At 41.7% G+C, this 16,965-nt stretch overlaps 1 protein-coding gene across 5 annotated transcripts in view; it reads right to left on the bottom strand.

Annotated features, from left to right (window-relative positions):
* Positions 1-991: 991 nt before the first annotated feature.
* ngef (neuronal guanine nucleotide exchange factor) overlaps positions 992-16,965 on the bottom strand; it is an 83,344-nt gene continuing 67,370 nt past the window's right edge. For 4 of the 5 annotated variants that reach the window (XM_063045977.1, XM_063045978.1, XM_063045980.1 and 1 more), the window contains 2 exons: positions 12,207-12,311; positions 993-5,948 (listed from right to left, as the gene is read on the bottom strand). In XM_063045977.1, the coding sequence (XP_062902047.1) occupies positions 5,749-5,948; positions 12,207-12,311 (305 nt within the window). In that variant the 3' untranslated portion in view covers positions 993-5,748. Of the gene's footprint in view, positions 5,949-12,206; positions 12,312-16,965 lie in introns of all 5 variants that reach the window. The other variant, XM_063045975.1, reaches the window with a different exon arrangement.

The raw sequence follows: 16,965 nt of genomic DNA, 5'->3' as shown, positions 1-16,965 counted from the left end.
CAAACACTCCCCAGCATCTACAAGGCAGAAGGTAGAGGGTCATGGATACCTCCACTTGCCTGGATAAGTGCAGCTCCAACAGTGTGTGAAAAGCTTGACACCATTCAGGCACCAGCCATTTGTTTGCTCGGCAACCATCCTCCATCTCAAGTATTCACTTCCCCCAGCAACCTCATGCTGTTCTTGCATTTACAAGATGCAATGCAACAACAAGCTCGGGCTCCTTCACAGCAGCTCCCAAACACAGAAACTTTACTACCTAGAAGAATAAAGACGAGAAGGACACATGAACTCTTAATTTATATTTGTGACTAAGATAGAAATAAATCATAGTTCTTCCCACCACCTACATGTCAAGATCCTGAAAAACCAACTCACAGCACTGCATGAATACCTCAAAAGCACAGGACACAAGAGGTTCAAGAAGAGGCTGGCTGCTTTCTCCAGGGATGATAAATACTGCTCCTATCTCCTGAAGGATAAAAGTGGTAAAAAAAATTCAAAGATATTGAATGTTTTGAATAATATACAAATGAAGTTAAGCTGGTTTGAAATACCAGGCCGTTTTTTTAATTCTGTATATTTTTGTTCCACAATGAGCCATTAAGCAAGTATTCAAACCTATAATTAAGCACTACAACCACTGTCATAATGTAGCGGTGAAAACTCACTAATGGGGTATTTCACCTTCTTGGTGACCCCTATGATAAGTGACGCTGTTCACAAAATGAATGGACATACTGTACACATATTATTATTGAACCTAGACATCCTATCTACCAAAACGTTAGGTGAGCTTTTACCACATAATCTACTAAATCTTCAGAGCTTCTGACTGTCCTTTCCCATGATTCCCTGATTGTCTCACGAGTGCTAATATTTTTTCAGCCTAATCGTAGCGTCCTAATCTCCGGCACTTCTCCCACATTCTGGCTTTTGTACTCTGCTTCCCCCACCCACTCCCCATTGCAGTTCCAATCATTTCTTCTACCAGCGGTTTGACTCACCCTTGTCCCTACATTGTCAGGTTGCAGTTTGGGTGCTCTCCAAGAGCATGAATGTGAGATTGCTGAAAATGCTCCACCCACACTCAATCCCTTCATAAAAGCTCTTGTATCATATTCTCATCCTCTCTCCAACAAAATCAAGGAGTCCTCAGATAATTTAGCATTAATGTGAACTATCCCAGAACCCCCAACCCACACATGACATCCAGGTCCTGAAAATGCTCCAAAACATAGACGCAATAACACGCCATGAACTACCCACCACATCTTTGTTCGTAGTGATACTGAAGTATACCATAGTCTCAGGCACCCAGAATACTTGAGAACCCACTGCAATTATCAGTTATGTGTCACATCCTTCATGTCAAGTCTGTGGCAAATAACCTTGGTGGCCACACTCTCCCAAGTACCTCCAGACCTTAGCCCGTTATGCATTCACAGACCAAATCGCTCTCAGACTTCCTTCTGGTACTCCAAGATTCCATATCTGTCCTGAGTCCCCTCAAACATCATCCAAGTTTATGCAAACACCTGATACTGCTGAACCCCACTGAATTACCCCATCTAAACTATAATTCTATACTTAAGTTCATTTATCTATTTTTTCACAATCCCCATTACACTTCTGTGAACTTTAGTTCTGAGCGTTGTTGGCTTACTTTTTATTGTTTGCATAATTTGCTCTTTTTTTGCACATTCGGTGTACTTTGAACAGGTGGAAAATATGACATAATGTGTACCACAGCAGTCACAAGTAATTTCATAAGTGCTGTAACAATCTGGTCCTCTCATGCTTTACGCTCAAAAATAGGGAGTCATCATTCAGTAGTTTTATGGTAAATCATCTGCTGCATGATAAATTAGAGTTGAACATTGGTGAGCTGTATTTGTACCACAATCAAATTTTAATCCTGATGGAAAAAAAGTAAGAGAAATCATGCTTCTTAAATAAAAGTAGTTTTGACAAACATGCCCACGGTTGGCTGGTTTTTAATCTATAGTTACAATGGCAGCATTCAGACTAATGCTTCACAAATCCTGTGTTGTTCAGTAACCATCTCCTAGCTGCAGGGGATGTTAACAACTGACTATATTCCCATTCTGTATAAGCTAGTAAAACCAGTGATTGAAGCAAAATTTTAAATGGACCTCCCATGTGTAGGTGGTCTCTCTATAAATATTCACATGCTTAATATTCCTAATGCAAATGGTAGCTTTAGAAAATTAATGAGACGAAGATGGAGGTGTTCTGGCATAGCATAATCATAAAAATATGCCTTGTGGCTGTGTGACTTAGCTCAGATTAAACTTACGGTGCTACTTATCAACTATGAGTTGAAGCGATTTTAAATCCTACAGGGATTGCAGATCAAATAAACATGCATAATTGCACGTTTGACAGACATAACCACAAAAACTTCACTGGACTGATTTATTATAACACTGCTATTTTAATCGTCCTCTTCGTGTGATTACAGAAATTCTGCATCTGTGTAAAATGAAGGACCACTTAATCGACAAAACTCTTCACAAGTTGCCGAAACTGTTTTACAATGCAAGACATTAATTTTTGTTTGTTCTTTACTCATGTTTGTTGAGATGTTTGAAAATGCTTAACAGTTCACTTAATGACTAATTCAGAACCACAATATTTATATCTGTAATTTTACACCATTTTACTCTGAACCTCTTGGTGTGCTGCATTGCTGTTAGAGAGTTCAGCCAATGATAGCACTATGTAGAACATAGATAGGTCAACTTCCTCCATGTTTCTGGGTCATTATTTATGCTCAGAGGAAAATCTGCCCCAAATAATTATAACACTACAATACATCTGATAACAAATGAGAGTAGAGTACATCTCCAACCTACATTAATGCTAATAAAATTCTGACACAATTAATGCTGAAAAGATCTTAAATCTCCCTTCATGTTGTTGTAAAATTTATGTAATTTCTTCTGTTCTTAGTGATCAGCTCCGCTGACACCAAGGAAGACATGCATTTATTTTAAAGCACATCTTTCACAGAACATCCCAGATTGTTTTATAGCCAGAAATACTTTAGAAGTAAGGTCACCAATTTAAGGTAGGAAAATAGCATTCAATTTACACTTTGCAATCTCCCACAAAAAAAAACAATACAATTCCCTCATTCTTGTACTGATGTTGGTTGAGGAACAAATATGAGCCAAGACAACAGGATATAACTTTTCTGCTCTTTTTCAAAGTAATGGTGTTGGATGACTCGCATTCACTTTAAAGTGAATAAAAGATTTAAGCTTAACATTTTATCTGAAAAAATGGGGCATCTATCCAACCCTTACTCAAACCTCTACTGGAGTCAGAGATTCAGGCAATATGCGCCTTAATGATTTTTTGGGATCATTGGATAAAGTTTTCAGCATGGGACTGGTTGGGGCAGAGCAGATGCAAGCTATATTTTAGAGACTAAAGAATAGGCAGTCTTTGTGATGAAGAGGATTCATGGTTGGTTAAATGAGATCCCAAGGAAGGAACAGTCTGATTCATCCTGAGACGATAGCTATAGAGCAGGTGTTGCCAACTTTTTTTATGCCATGGACCAATACTATTAAGTAAGGGGTCCATGGACTCCAGGATGGGAACCTCTCCGATAGAGCGTATAAAACTGGCAGAAACTGAGCTGAAATTGGATTGGCGCTAATACCAGTTCTTTTCCCTTTCCTTTAGACTCTAACTTCAGTGCAATTAAATCAGTGATAACATAGTTTACAGAAAAAAAACCCTTATAGTCATCAGCCTAGAAATTCAATTTTGCATTAATGTCTTTTTCAACAATAGTGTTCAACAATTTGCAAATCAATATATTTCAAGGTGAAAGTGTTTCTGAGTGGTTTCATCTCAATCCAGCACTTGTAGACACAAGTCCTCTTGGTATCCTAAGTTTGATTTCCGTTATTCACTGAACATAATGTTTCTGGGATATTGTAGGAAATTCTGCCCAGTATGATCCCAGAGCAAACTACAAAACACACCTGTGCCTGCTACACTAGACTATGACTCCTCTCATTTTGGTCTTTCTCACTTTGTTTCATTGTGGACTCTAAATGGTCTGCCCATAACCCTTTACACCCTGATGCATTGCCAGCTCACCCAAGCACTCTCTCCTGAAAAACAGATCGTGACTCCAGGACACTCCACCTCCAGCCCTCCAGTCTCCTGACTACCAACCTCCTTTACACTAATAATGCAACCTTCTGATTTTCTGATCTCCTTCTCCTTTTGACCTTCCGATCTCAAGTCAAGCCAATCTAACTGAAAATGGATTGCCTTGAGTACCCCAATGAAGATCTTAGTCTCCAACCTCAACTCCATCCCAACATCTCCTATCCCTTCAACACTTACCACAACATAGTGCTTGCTTCATTTGCTCCATACTGGGAACCCATCTTGTACCTAGTGCTTGGCTGCAATCCTTTTACAACACCATCTCACGCTATTCCTGACCACAACATAGACATCAAATCCTCCTTCTGTTGGTAACCCCCACACCCCCCTCCCTAGCTTTGGCCTAATCAGCTTTGTGACCATCTGATTGTACTAGATTGGCATCTGATCCAAATCCTATGAGGTACATTTTGATTTTTTTTTAATGTGCAATTCCCTATCAGTTGGCCCAGATACTTTGCAGACAATGGCACCCAACCACAGTTTTGGTGACAAGCTGCTGCATTGCCCATGCAACATGTCTTTTTGGGTACACTGGAGTGCTGAGGCCTTGGCAAGTTAACAGTTGCCAGTTTCCCTCCGTTTTTTAACCTTTAAAACCAACTACCAGAGTTGTTTTTTGGGCTATAGCGAAATACTAAACAGTAGTCATTTTCTCTTTTCTCTGACATGTATTGCATATGGATATAGCCACAGAGTCTATTAAGAAATTGAATAAATTTTCTTGGATATTTTGGATACATAATATACAGTAGCACCTTCCCGCCCAAACTTATATGTAAGCTTTTTGCTTTGTACTTTCACTTAATTTATTTATTTCAAGTAATGGTTTCATCTTGATTCTTGTAATCAAGATTAATTTATGAGCCTTGGTTTGAAGTTAGGAGGTAACATAGCAAGTAATAATGCCACGAGTTAAAAACCAGAATTAAACTAAATTCCACATATGGAAACTTGTTTTTGTTAAATCCTACACAATATTTAATTGTATGGGCTTTTATAAGAACCCCAATGGCATCAGATTGAAAGCTCTACTTCATCTTCACTGTTGTGTAAAGAGATTTGCAGCTTTCAACTATATTGCAGAGTTTAATTCTTAATGGATTTCTTTCAAGATTCTAGCTGGGGCACTCCATCTTAAAATTTATCCTCTGAATATTTGTCATATAAGTTTTATCCCAGCGCAGCAAGATTTACTCTGATTCATGTATATATATATTTTTTCTCTGTCTTAATAGCTGCCGTTATATTTCAATTGGAATTAACTACTATTTGGTTAAATAAAAAGTTCAAATAATTTCCCGTCATTGTGCTTAGTGGCTACATTCTGTCGATGAAACACATTCACTTCAATCGTGCTTTCACTGTGCAGAAGAAATAATTTAAAAAGGTGCAGCAGTCTGTAAATTAAATAAAAACTGTTCACAATCTGCAGTTTTCTGGCAAAAAAATTCACTGCTAGCACTGCCATGCAGAATGGTGGGAGTTTCACAACCTGCCAAAAATACAAGCTGAACAAAATACAAAATTTGATCACTGCTGTTGGATCACATTTTTGTTGGTAATTTTTCTCCCTTCTTTGCTTTTATTGCCATGGCATTCTTCTGCCTTATAGATTCGGTAGCATTCTTTTCTGTTCTGAGCTCGGAGCTGTGGATTCTTGATCTCTTCAACCATTGGGCTCGGGAACCAGCCTTTCTCTCCATCATGCAAGCGATCTCCTAATATCCAACCTAATGGACAAGACATGTAGAGAGAAGGTAAATTACATCAAAGTCTATTCACTGAGGGGCCAATCAAGTTATGCATTGTTATTTCCTCAATCCTTTTGAAATAAAATTTTGTAGCTTGTCTTTTTGAGGTGGGAGATGTTAGAGGATAGCAACACATTTATCACTTTAGTATCGCTTACCACCATCACAATAATTATAGCATTTATAACTCTGATAGGGAACAAACTAATCTCTTTTTGCACAAATTTCATTTCCAGGTTGGAGTGGAAGAAGACAATAATGGCACCAAACTAATCATAAATCAACAATCTTCTCAAGATAGTACAGAGAGAAATGTAACATACATCAAATTTTATTTTAATCTCTAATTATATTTCAGAATTCTTATGTTAGTACAATTCACCATTCAGTCCTTAACAGCCATGACGTAAATAATTTATTCATTGAGGATAATTGTCATGTAAAGAGTTATTTCAAAACTTATGAACTATGAGGAAAATTTTAACTCCCATATATAATAATATTAAAAAATTGAGCTTGGATTATCATGTGATATTTCATGATCACATCTTGCAATACAATGGCAGACATTAAGGGGAGAATTCAAAGTACTCATGGAGTTGTGTTCAATAGTCACAGATGGTAGAACAATAATCATTTTGGTCACTGACCTGCAGTTTGAAATTTCAGAAGCACCTTGCCATCTTGTTAGGAAGACCCCATTAATAGTAGGCAGCCGTCGATCCCAGGGGATCATGGGTTTGCGCCTCTGGTGGACTGTGTCCTCTCAAGGACGCAAGCTTAGGCGGGAATATTTGAAGAACCGGCTGTTGCCCATGCAGTGAGTTCCCCCTTTCTATGTCACTGATGTAGTCCAAGGGAAGAGAAAGTGCCAATACAACTTGGCACCAGTGTCGTCACACAGGTTGCCAGAGTGAAGTTGTAAACAACACCAAACTGCCTTAGGGACCCCGGTTCCGGACTTCTTCCTTGGAGTCTACTCCCGAAGCCTTTCCCATGTGTGGGTATGGCTGCAAGGCAGCAGAGGTTTAAAATCAGAGTTTTCCTTCTCCTAAGCGGGTTGCTGTCCAAGGCTGACTGGCCTCACCTGCCTGAAAGACCCCATTACATAACAGACGCATGACGTTTTTCACTTGAGAGTGTGAGAAGACTGCTTTTCATGTGTGGTCAACATATCCTATGAGCCACTCCATTGTCAATGAAAATCCAGCTCAACACACACAAAATGCTGGAGGAACTCAGCAAGTCAGACAGCATCTATGGAAATAATAAGCAGTCAACATTTTGCGCTGGGACTGGAAAGGACAGGGTGTAGAGCTTAGGAGACAGTGGCGCCTAACGGCGATTCCTTTGCTTGCATCTTCGGAAACAGCTCTATTTCTATCTTTAATATCTCTACTTTTCCTTTTCAGGTTCTTTTGAAGACCCTGACCTGGAGTTACACGCTGACTTCGGTTCTTTGCGGGAATGAGACCCACTCTTGGGGTCTCACGACTGGCCATTATTCAAGATACCAAGGATGCAGTCTAGAAGATTATCGTGCCTTCGAGTTTCGGGATTTTGTGGCTCTGGAGGTGGGCGGATTCGAGTTTGGTGCCTCTGCTGGAAATCGGTGTGTCGAGTACACGGAAGATCGAAAGCAGCGAGCTGGCTGCTGGCTGTGAGCCCAGAGACCTGAGTTCTTTGGACACAGAGCTCGGAAAAAGCAACACAATGGACTTTTAATATCATAAATCAGTGAACTGCTTGTTCTGTCTCCCCTCTCACTGTGAAACAGACACACCTCTTTTTCCTTTATTAAGGAGAAAGAGAGCCAGTGGTATGTTGAATTACTGGGTGAATGAGTAGTCTTTGGGGTACTGCATGTCTGTGTCTTTATTGACACTTTGTTGCTCAATTGAATGTTTGGTGGGGGCGCTGATGCTATTTTTGCTGGTGGGGGAGGGGTGATTGTTGCTTTGCTGCAGCTTACACATGGGAGGGGGGAGCTTTGGGGTTCTAACATTTAACTGCCATTCATTTTTTGAGGTACTCCTCTGTTTTTGTAGATGGTTGCGAAGAAAAAGAATTTCAGGATGTATATTGTATACGTTTCTCTGACATTAAAATGAACCTTTGAAACCTCTGAAGAAGCCAAAATAAGAAGCTGGAGTGAGGGAGAAGAGGACCAGCTAGAAGGTGATGGATGAAGCCTTGGGTGGGGAGGGGGTGAAGTAAGATGCTGGGAAGTGACAAGTGGAAAAGGCAAAGAGCTGCTGAAGAAGGAATCTGATAGGAGAGAAGAGTGGATCATGGGAGAAAGGGAAGAAGGAGGGGCCAGAGCGGGCAAATGAAGAAGGGGGAAAAATTATTGGAATTTGGAGAAATCGATAATCATTCCATCAGGTTGGAGGCTACCTAGACAGAATGTGAGGTGTTTCTCCTCTGACCTGAAAGTAACTTCACTGAGGCAAAAGAGGAGTCCATGGACTGTCATGACAGAACGGGAATGGGGATAGTAATTGAAATGTTTGATCCCTGGGAAATATCTCCATTTGTGGTTGGAGCTGAGGAGCTTGACAAAGCAACTCCGGCCCAGTCTATGTTGGGTCTCACCAATGTAGAGGAGGCTGCACCAAGAGCACCAGATACAGCAGATGACCCCCAAAAGATTTGCATGTGATTTGTCTGGAACCCTGAATGGAGGTGAATGGACAGCTGTAGCACTTCTGCCACTTGTAGGCGCAAGTGCAGGAGGGAGATGAGTGGGGAGGGCTCAATGGACAAGGGTTTCATGGAGGAAACAATCCCTGTGGAAATCAGAGAGTTTGGGAGGAGGTAAAGATGTGCTTGGTGGTAGGGCCCCATGGCGGGAGTTGAGAATAATGTGTTGGATAGGGAGGCCTATATGGTGGTAGGTGAGGATAAGAGGATGTCTGGGGAGGAGGTGTGGGTGAGGGCAGCATCAATAGTGGAGGAAGGGAAATCCCACCCTTTGAAGAAGGAGGACATCTCTGATGTACTGGAAAGGAAAGCCGCATCCTGGGGACCGATGCGGCAGAGATGAAGGAATTGAAAAAAGGGAATGGCATTGCTACAGGAGACAGAATGGGAAAAGCTGGAGTCAAGATAGCTGTGGGAATCACTGGGTTTGTGCACTGCACATTGTTGGACAGCATTGCACATCTTCAGTGACCTCCGAGGTTCTACTATTCTCCAAAAGATTAGAACAAAAATTTATGGACCTTACATTCTACAGTCTCTGAGTTTTATTCATATTTTAATTTTCAAGAACGTTGCATCACATGGTATACCAAAACACCGCGTGATACAATTTAGTTCCTGGATAGCAAGTAATCCATTCCTGGTTATGTAGGAACTTCAAGATGCAATATTTTATAAAATCTCATCTTACTTTTCTAATTTCTGCTCCCTAATGGTATTTTTTATCCTCGGCCTCAGCATTAACCAGATTTATTCCCCCATTTCCAAATTCCATTTTCCACCCCAGTCACTTACCTCCCTCACCACAGCCTAGCCCTTGGTTTAAAATGCCTTTCTTCCACCCTATTCTAATCTCTTACCCCATTGAGCTCCTTCCTAATGCTAGTTCAAGCCAGCATTCATCACTAACCAAGCCTTTTTCCTTCCTACCCCAAATAAATAAGTGTTTTTCACAAAACAGTGACATGCAACCCAGTCTCATAAAGTACTAACTGACAACATGAAATAATTGCTTAAATGCTTTTTTGAAGTTCCATTATTAATTGCAAAGAGAATTTTAAATCTAACAATGTTCCCAGACTTACCCTGAACTGATTAATACACGTCTAACTTTTCTCATTATTTTAATCTTCAATTTTTAATCCTTCAGAACATTCTGACCTAGATTTTTAGTTGCTATGACATTTTTCCCTTTGAGAAATATGCAGAAATTGCATAATCCGGGATATTTTCGGCTTTGAAAGGGACTAGGTCCAGGTAGCCCAACGATGAGTGGGCACGTGAAGCAGACAGACAGCTCTTAATTTACATAAATAAATGTTTGAACACCAAAAGCATGTCGAGTCAGAAGGTTCCCTGCCTTCCATTCTGCAGCATTAGGAAACAACTTCAGTGGCAGATAAACAAGCCCAAATGCAGCTCAATATGGAAGAATGTTAACAAGCAATACCACCCAGCAGAATGCATTTCTCAGAGAGAAGACAAAAACACACATGCCCTTGCTTGGCATACATCATTGAACCAGGCCTCGTGAACCACTGACTCTATACTAGCCAACACCCATTTATACTAATCCTACATTAATTCCATTTAATTCTCCCTATATTTGCATCAACTCCCTGTTGATTCTGTCACTCAACCTGCAATTAAAAGGGGCAATTTACAACAGCTAATTAACCAATGAACCTGGTTGTCTTTGGGATATGGAAAGAAACTGGAGCACCCAGATTACAGCCGAAGCATGGGGACTCCACACAGACTACACCAGAGGCCAGAATCAATCCCAGGCTGCTGAGTCTATGAAGCAGTAGTTCCCCTGTCTCTAGTGACGTGTGTGGAATCTCGGGAGCCTCTGGCCCACGACTGCACAAAGTGCAAAAGGAGCAGTTCAAGGACAGGGGAACTGTGAAAACAATAGGAGTGACCATCTGCAAACTATCCATCTACCCTTCCATTGGAAGAATCTTCAGTTCTCATATTGGCCCCATCAGTAACCTCAGAATCCACAAAGCCAGAGTGGAAGTAGGTCACTCATGGTCCCAGGGGATGGTCTAGGAAGAAGAAGATCAGCGGAGGCCATTCTTCACCAGGGAAATAATGACAGTAGCTATGACAAAGACCTCGTGAACAATAAGAAGAGGAGACATATACTTTCTGTTACACTAAATTAAGCATAACCCTGAATTTTCTTTACTCCCTTCTGAAATGCCATGGGAAAATATCAGTCACTTCAGTCACTCTGCAGGGAAGCAACATCAGAAAATGCTATCTGGTCCATTACAGGTGATGGCTTTCCACAATAAGACATATGAATGTAAGGAATAGGAGCAGGAACTGGCCATGCAGCTTCCCATCATTGCTTCTCCATTCAATAACATCGTGCCTGATCATTTACCTCAGTACCACTTTACTGCATCAAGCTTATATCCATTGATTCAGTTAATATCCAAAAACCTACTAATCTCTTTCATGCTTAGTCTGATCTCCAATGACAGGAAATTCTAAAAATCCCCAGTTCTCTTGGGGGAAGAAAGTCCTCATGGCTGACTCCTTGTTCTGAGACTGAGATGCCTGGTTCCAGACACCCAGGGCAGGGGAAACATTATCCCTGCATCTACTACTGAGAAGTCCCATAGAATGTTGAATGTTTCAGTGAGATCTTGCCGTAGTCTACATCACCTTACTTTGCAGTTTGGAAAATAAGTATGAACCGTGTAGCAATACTTGGAGGAAGGCAGTCTATCTGCGCCTCCATTAATGGTGCTAGGAGGCTGTGCTGCCACAGTGTTCATGACCTCCTAGTGAATTTATGTGCACAGTGAAGATATTGGCCAAAAAGTGCAGCTTCCTGTCAGGTTTTGAGAGAACCGAGCTTTCGAAAGGTTCTGAGTGTAGACTGTGGGTTGTGAGGAGGAGTACAATGTGCACAGACAGGTCACTGGGGGATGTTTGTTTACCCAAAGAGCTGGCCTTCTAAGATTTTTCTGCAGAATATGGAATCCTGGTTTGTCCTTGTTTACAGGAACAGCCACAACTTAAGCAGAGCTAGCAACAATATCACACTAGGTGTCCACTGTTAATGTAGAAGGGAACAGGTGATTTTACACCTACAAGAGATTAAATTAATTGACAATACTGCTGGTGACCCACAAAGGCCATCCAGTGGAGTTGGCTATTAAGATCTGATTCTCCAGTTCTCAAATAATCAGGCTTTTGACTTTGTATGTGTTTTCCATTCTCACATCAAAATGCCTTCATTTACTGATTTGACTGCTACCCCCGATTGTTAGGGAAGCTCTCTCGTTCATGTCTGCAGGTGTGCAATAATATTATAAAAATACCATTCAGCAGAACGCCAATATAACTTCCTTTCACTGAATCTGTGTACTTTGAGGCCATTTGCTACTCTGGCCATCTGTTTGGTCTATTACTATTTTAAAAAAACACAGATCCACTATATAAAGGGAACTAAAAATGTTGATTAGTAAAACTAGGATTTTGCAACTGTGCATTCCAGCAGAAAATTTTACTTACCGTCAGACGTCCATTCAACAACACTGAGGATGTCAGCAGCTTCCAGTGAGAGTTCATCGGGTTCCTGTGCTGTGTATCTCTGGATGCACTGCACCTGAGGACAATCTAGAAGAGAGCACCAAACATGAGATTTCTACCTTTTAAAATTCATTTCTCAAGGCCTGCTCTTCACTGACAAGGCTAGCATTAATTACCCATTCATTATAGTTTCGGTGAAGGAACTGGTGGGCTACCTTCCTGACTGCAGCAGTCCTTAGGGTGAAGGCATGCTCACAGGACTGTTGTAGTCGTACAGGCCCAACTACCCATATGGTCTATGCTGACCAAGATTCCCACCTAAGCATGTTCCATTTGCCCCTATTTGACCCATATCCCTCTAAATCTTTCCTGTCCATGTACTTGTCCAATTGTCTTTTAAATATTATTAGTATACCTGCTTCAACCACTTCCTCCAGCAGCTCATTCCATATACTACTGCTGTGCCACAGCCCCATGGGTGGAAATGTTGCCCCTCAGGTTCCGAGAAAATCTCGTCCCTCTCACCTGAAATGAACGCTCTCTAAATCCAGAGTCAAGAGTCATAGAGACGTACAGCACAGAAACAGATCCTTCAACTCATCTAGTCCATGCCAATTGTTAATCTGTGTGATCCCAGCATGGAACATAGTATATACCCTTCCTATATATAGTTACCCAAACTTCTCTTAAATGTTGCAATCAAACCCACATTCACCACTTTCGTTGGCAGTTTATTCCACACACATAATACCCTCTGAGTGAAGAAGTTCCCTCCCAGGTTCTACTTTAATATTTCACTTTTCACCTTTAACCTATGATCTATAGGTTTAGTTTCACACAACCTCAATAGAAAAAGCCTGCTTGCATTTACGCTGTCTATTCCCCTCATAGTTGTGTATACCTCTGTCAAATCTCCCTTCCTTCTCTTACACTCCAAGGAATAAAGTCCAAACCTGTTTAACCTTTCCCAACTCAGGTTCTCAGGTCCTGGCATCATCCTTAAAATTTGCTCTGTATTCTTTCAAGCTTATTAGTACCTTTCCTGTAGATAGGTGACCAGAACTACAGATAATACTCCAGATTTGGCTTCACCAATGTCTTATACAACTTCAACATAACATCCCAACTCCAGTACTCAGTAATTGATTTATGAAGACCAATATGCTAAAAACTCTCTTTATAACCCTATCTACTTGTGACACCATCTTCAAGGAATTACTGATTTGTATTGCTAGATCCCTTAGCGCTTTACCATTCACTATGTAAGTCCTACTCTGGTTTGTCATCCCGAGGGAGAACACCTCACGCTTGTCTGCATTAAATTCCATCTGCCATTAATATTTATGCTCATTTTTACAGCTAGTCCCAATCTCGCTGCAAGCTTTGATAGCCTTTGTCACTGTCCACCACACCTCAATTTTTAAAAATTGGCAGTTTACCACATTATCATCTATATAGATGATGAACAAAGAAGCCAGTAGTGATCCCTTGTGCACACCGTTAGTCACCGGCCTTCAGTCAGAGAGGTAACTATCTACTACCACACTCCGGCCTCTCCTGCTAAGCCAATATTGAATTCAATTGACTATTTCATCCTGAATGCCAAGGCGGGGGGGGGTGGGGGGGGCACAGATAGGATGAATGCACATTATTTTTTCCCCAAAGAATGGGAAATCCAGAACTACGTTTGCAGTGGGAAGGGAGAAATTCAATAAGAAACAGAGGGGCAGCCTTTTCACTAGAGTGTGTTCCATATAGGAATGAGCTGCCAGAGGAGATGGTTGCGTCAGGTACATTAAAAACATTTAAAAGACACCAGGACAGGTGCAAGAATGGGAAAGTTTTAGAGTGGTAAGCAGGCAAATGGGATCATCTTAGATGAGTATCTTGGGCCAGATGGTCTGAAGGGTTGGCTCCATGCTCTATGACTCCATCGCACAAATTGGTACAAAACTTACTTGCCACCTGTCAAATCTTGCCTAAGCATTGTCTCAGTCTTAAGGTCCTACTGGATGCAAATTGGAACTCTTACATTTGCTAAAGAACTCAAATAAAATTGAACATGAAATAAAATAGCATCATACCATTGGATTATAATTACTTTAATCACAGAAAGATAAAAGAAATTGAAAGAAACTTTTGAACACCCAAGGTTTGTGGTAATCTTTGTTTAATACACAGTACTTTGAACACAGTTGGAGAGGAGAGTTAAATATTAAACTGTGTGACTGTTCATCACTTAGTATCAGATAAAAAAATTTCCTCCAATCCATAAAGGGCTAAATTTGGTGGTGCCCAGAAAGAACCATGTAGATTGTGATGCTCTTCCAACAGGGATCAAAGCTGTGTGCACAATCTCTATTAAATACTTCAGCAATAATTTTCCACCCGTAGAAAGAGTCAACTCAATTTAAGATTGTATGGAAAATCCAGGTTATACTTAAGAGAAGTTTCACCAGAGTGTTGCCTGGAATGGAATATTTGAATTTTGAGCAGTGACACAGTAGCATAGTGATGAGTAAACACTATTACAATGCTTCTGGTAAGATTGGAGTTCAATTCCCACCACTGCCTGTAAGGAATTTGTATGCTCTCCCCACAACTGGTTCCCTTCCACGCTCCAAAGTCATACAGCTTAGGGTTAGTAAGTTGCTGGTATGAAATTTTGGTGTCGCAGGTGTAGGTTGATTCTTGCAGGCTTCCCAGCACAATCCTCACTGAATTGATTTGGCGCAAGTGACAAATTTTACTGTTTGTTTCAATTTATTGTGGCAAATAAGGTCACCTTTAATCTCTGAAATCTCTTTTCCTTTGGAAAGTAAACTAAGTGAGAACCTAACTGATGTATAGAGGGGTATAGATAGAAAGAAAACTTTCTTTGTAGCAATGGTGCGTTAAACAAGAGGGCATAGGTTTCATTAGTTCAGAAGGAATTAGAATAAGTTCACTCAGAGTGTTGTTAAGGTCTAGTACACACTGTGGGTGTCATGGTCCGGATCAGGGTCCCTTTAAATTTACCTTGTTTATGTTACGATCCGGACCGTTGATTCCCTGTTTTCCCGTGTCCCTCAACTTTGGTGATTATGGGCAATTAACACTCGGCTGAACCGGTAGTTTATAATCTCCGGCTTTCAGCCGTTCGGGCCAGGAGCGTCTGCAAGGTCTGCAAAGTCACGGCGTGCCAATGTCATCTGGCCGGAGCAAGCCTTGTCTCCGCCCGAAGCGAGTGTCGGTAATTCGCCTTTCCTCAACGGAGCAACCCTGTCCAGTTACCTCGCCGAAGCGAGCCTGCAAAGTTTCCTCATCACGGTGGGTCCGTCAGTTAACCTGCTGGAGAGAATCAACAGCCGCTGGTCGAGTCTAGAGCACGCCACTACCCGGATGTTCCAACCCTGTCCAGTTAACTCACCAAACTGGGAAGTCCTGGCTCCGGCGGCGTTCAAGTACCATGGCAAGTCCTGGCCCTGGCGGCTTCCCAGTTCTGAGTCAAGTCCTGGCCCTGGCGGTCTGTGATACCTGTCCTATCCCCTTGACTGAATCCCTTCTCTGCCCCTCTCGCTTCTAGCCCTCGTCTGCAGCCCCCACCTGCATTTCAGTCTAGTTCCAGTACCGGAGCTAGATAAGTACTGTCTGGTGTTCATTCGTGTTGGTCTTGTCTTGTCTTGTCCTCGCCTCCGTGGGGTAAGTCTGGCCGGGTTGCCGTTGCCCCGCGGAGGGTCATGTCTTGTCTCGTCTTGTCCTCGCCTCCGTGGGGTAAGTCAGGCCGTCTTGCCGTTGCCCCGTGGAGGGTCATGAGTCCCGGCCCTATGTCCTGTACCCAAGGAGGAGTCCTGACTCTGTGTTCTGTGTATGTGTCCATGGTTCCATGTACCTGCTCTCCCGAGACCGAGGCTCTGTTTTCCATGTTCCTCCTCTCCCTAGCCCATGTCATGTCCATGCCTGGTTCTGGGGTCCGAGCCAGATGCAAGACCCAGCATACTGGGTCCTTGCCCAGTCCCTGGCTCAGAGTCCATACCCTAGCCTCTTCATGTCTCCTCTAGTTCTGGGAGCCGATTCCGAGTCCTAGCCCAGGCCCTTGGTCCCAGCCTAGTCGTAGTCCTCAGTCCTTGTCCAGTTCGCTACTCCTGCTCCTGCCTAGCTCTCCTGATATCGAACAATAAACTAAATCTAAGTAACCTCACAAGATGTGTCTTGCATTTGGGTCCACCCTTGCTCCCAATGCCCCCACCCGGTGACAGTGGGAGGAAGTCCTGGAGGCGGGTACTCTCACGTCATTATGAATTTTCTTGATGAACACTTGAATTTCCGAGACTCAGAAGGCTCAGGTCAAGCGGGGCTAGTCTGAATATGTGCTTAATGATTGTCATGAATATGATGGGGTGAAGGGATTGTTTCTAACAATCATTGGCTTCCAGTTAAATAACACCTCTGGTTTGCTCATCCCATTCTGTTTAATCTCACCTAACTTTACAACTCACCTACCAGATTATTCACTGTCATTTCCACTTATTCCTTCAGTTGTCATGATTCCACATTCTGGAATTCCTTCACCAAATCTCTCTACTTAATCAGAATCCGGTTTAATATCACTGGCATATGTTGTGAAATCTGTTGTTTTGTTGTTATGTATTTACATACAATACATAATAATAAAACAAATAAATTATAATAAAATCTATATTTGTAAATATTAATTGAATTGAATTGACTTTATTACTTACATCCTTCACATATATGAGTA

The sequence above is a fragment of the Mobula hypostoma genome, chromosome 4 (genome assembly GCF_963921235.1).
Source record: "Mobula hypostoma chromosome 4, sMobHyp1.1, whole genome shotgun sequence".
NCBI lineage: Eukaryota > Metazoa > Chordata > Chondrichthyes > Myliobatiformes > Myliobatidae > Mobula > Mobula hypostoma.
Note: the sequence above shows the minus strand (reverse complement) of the source record. Positions and strands in the feature narration are given on the sequence as shown.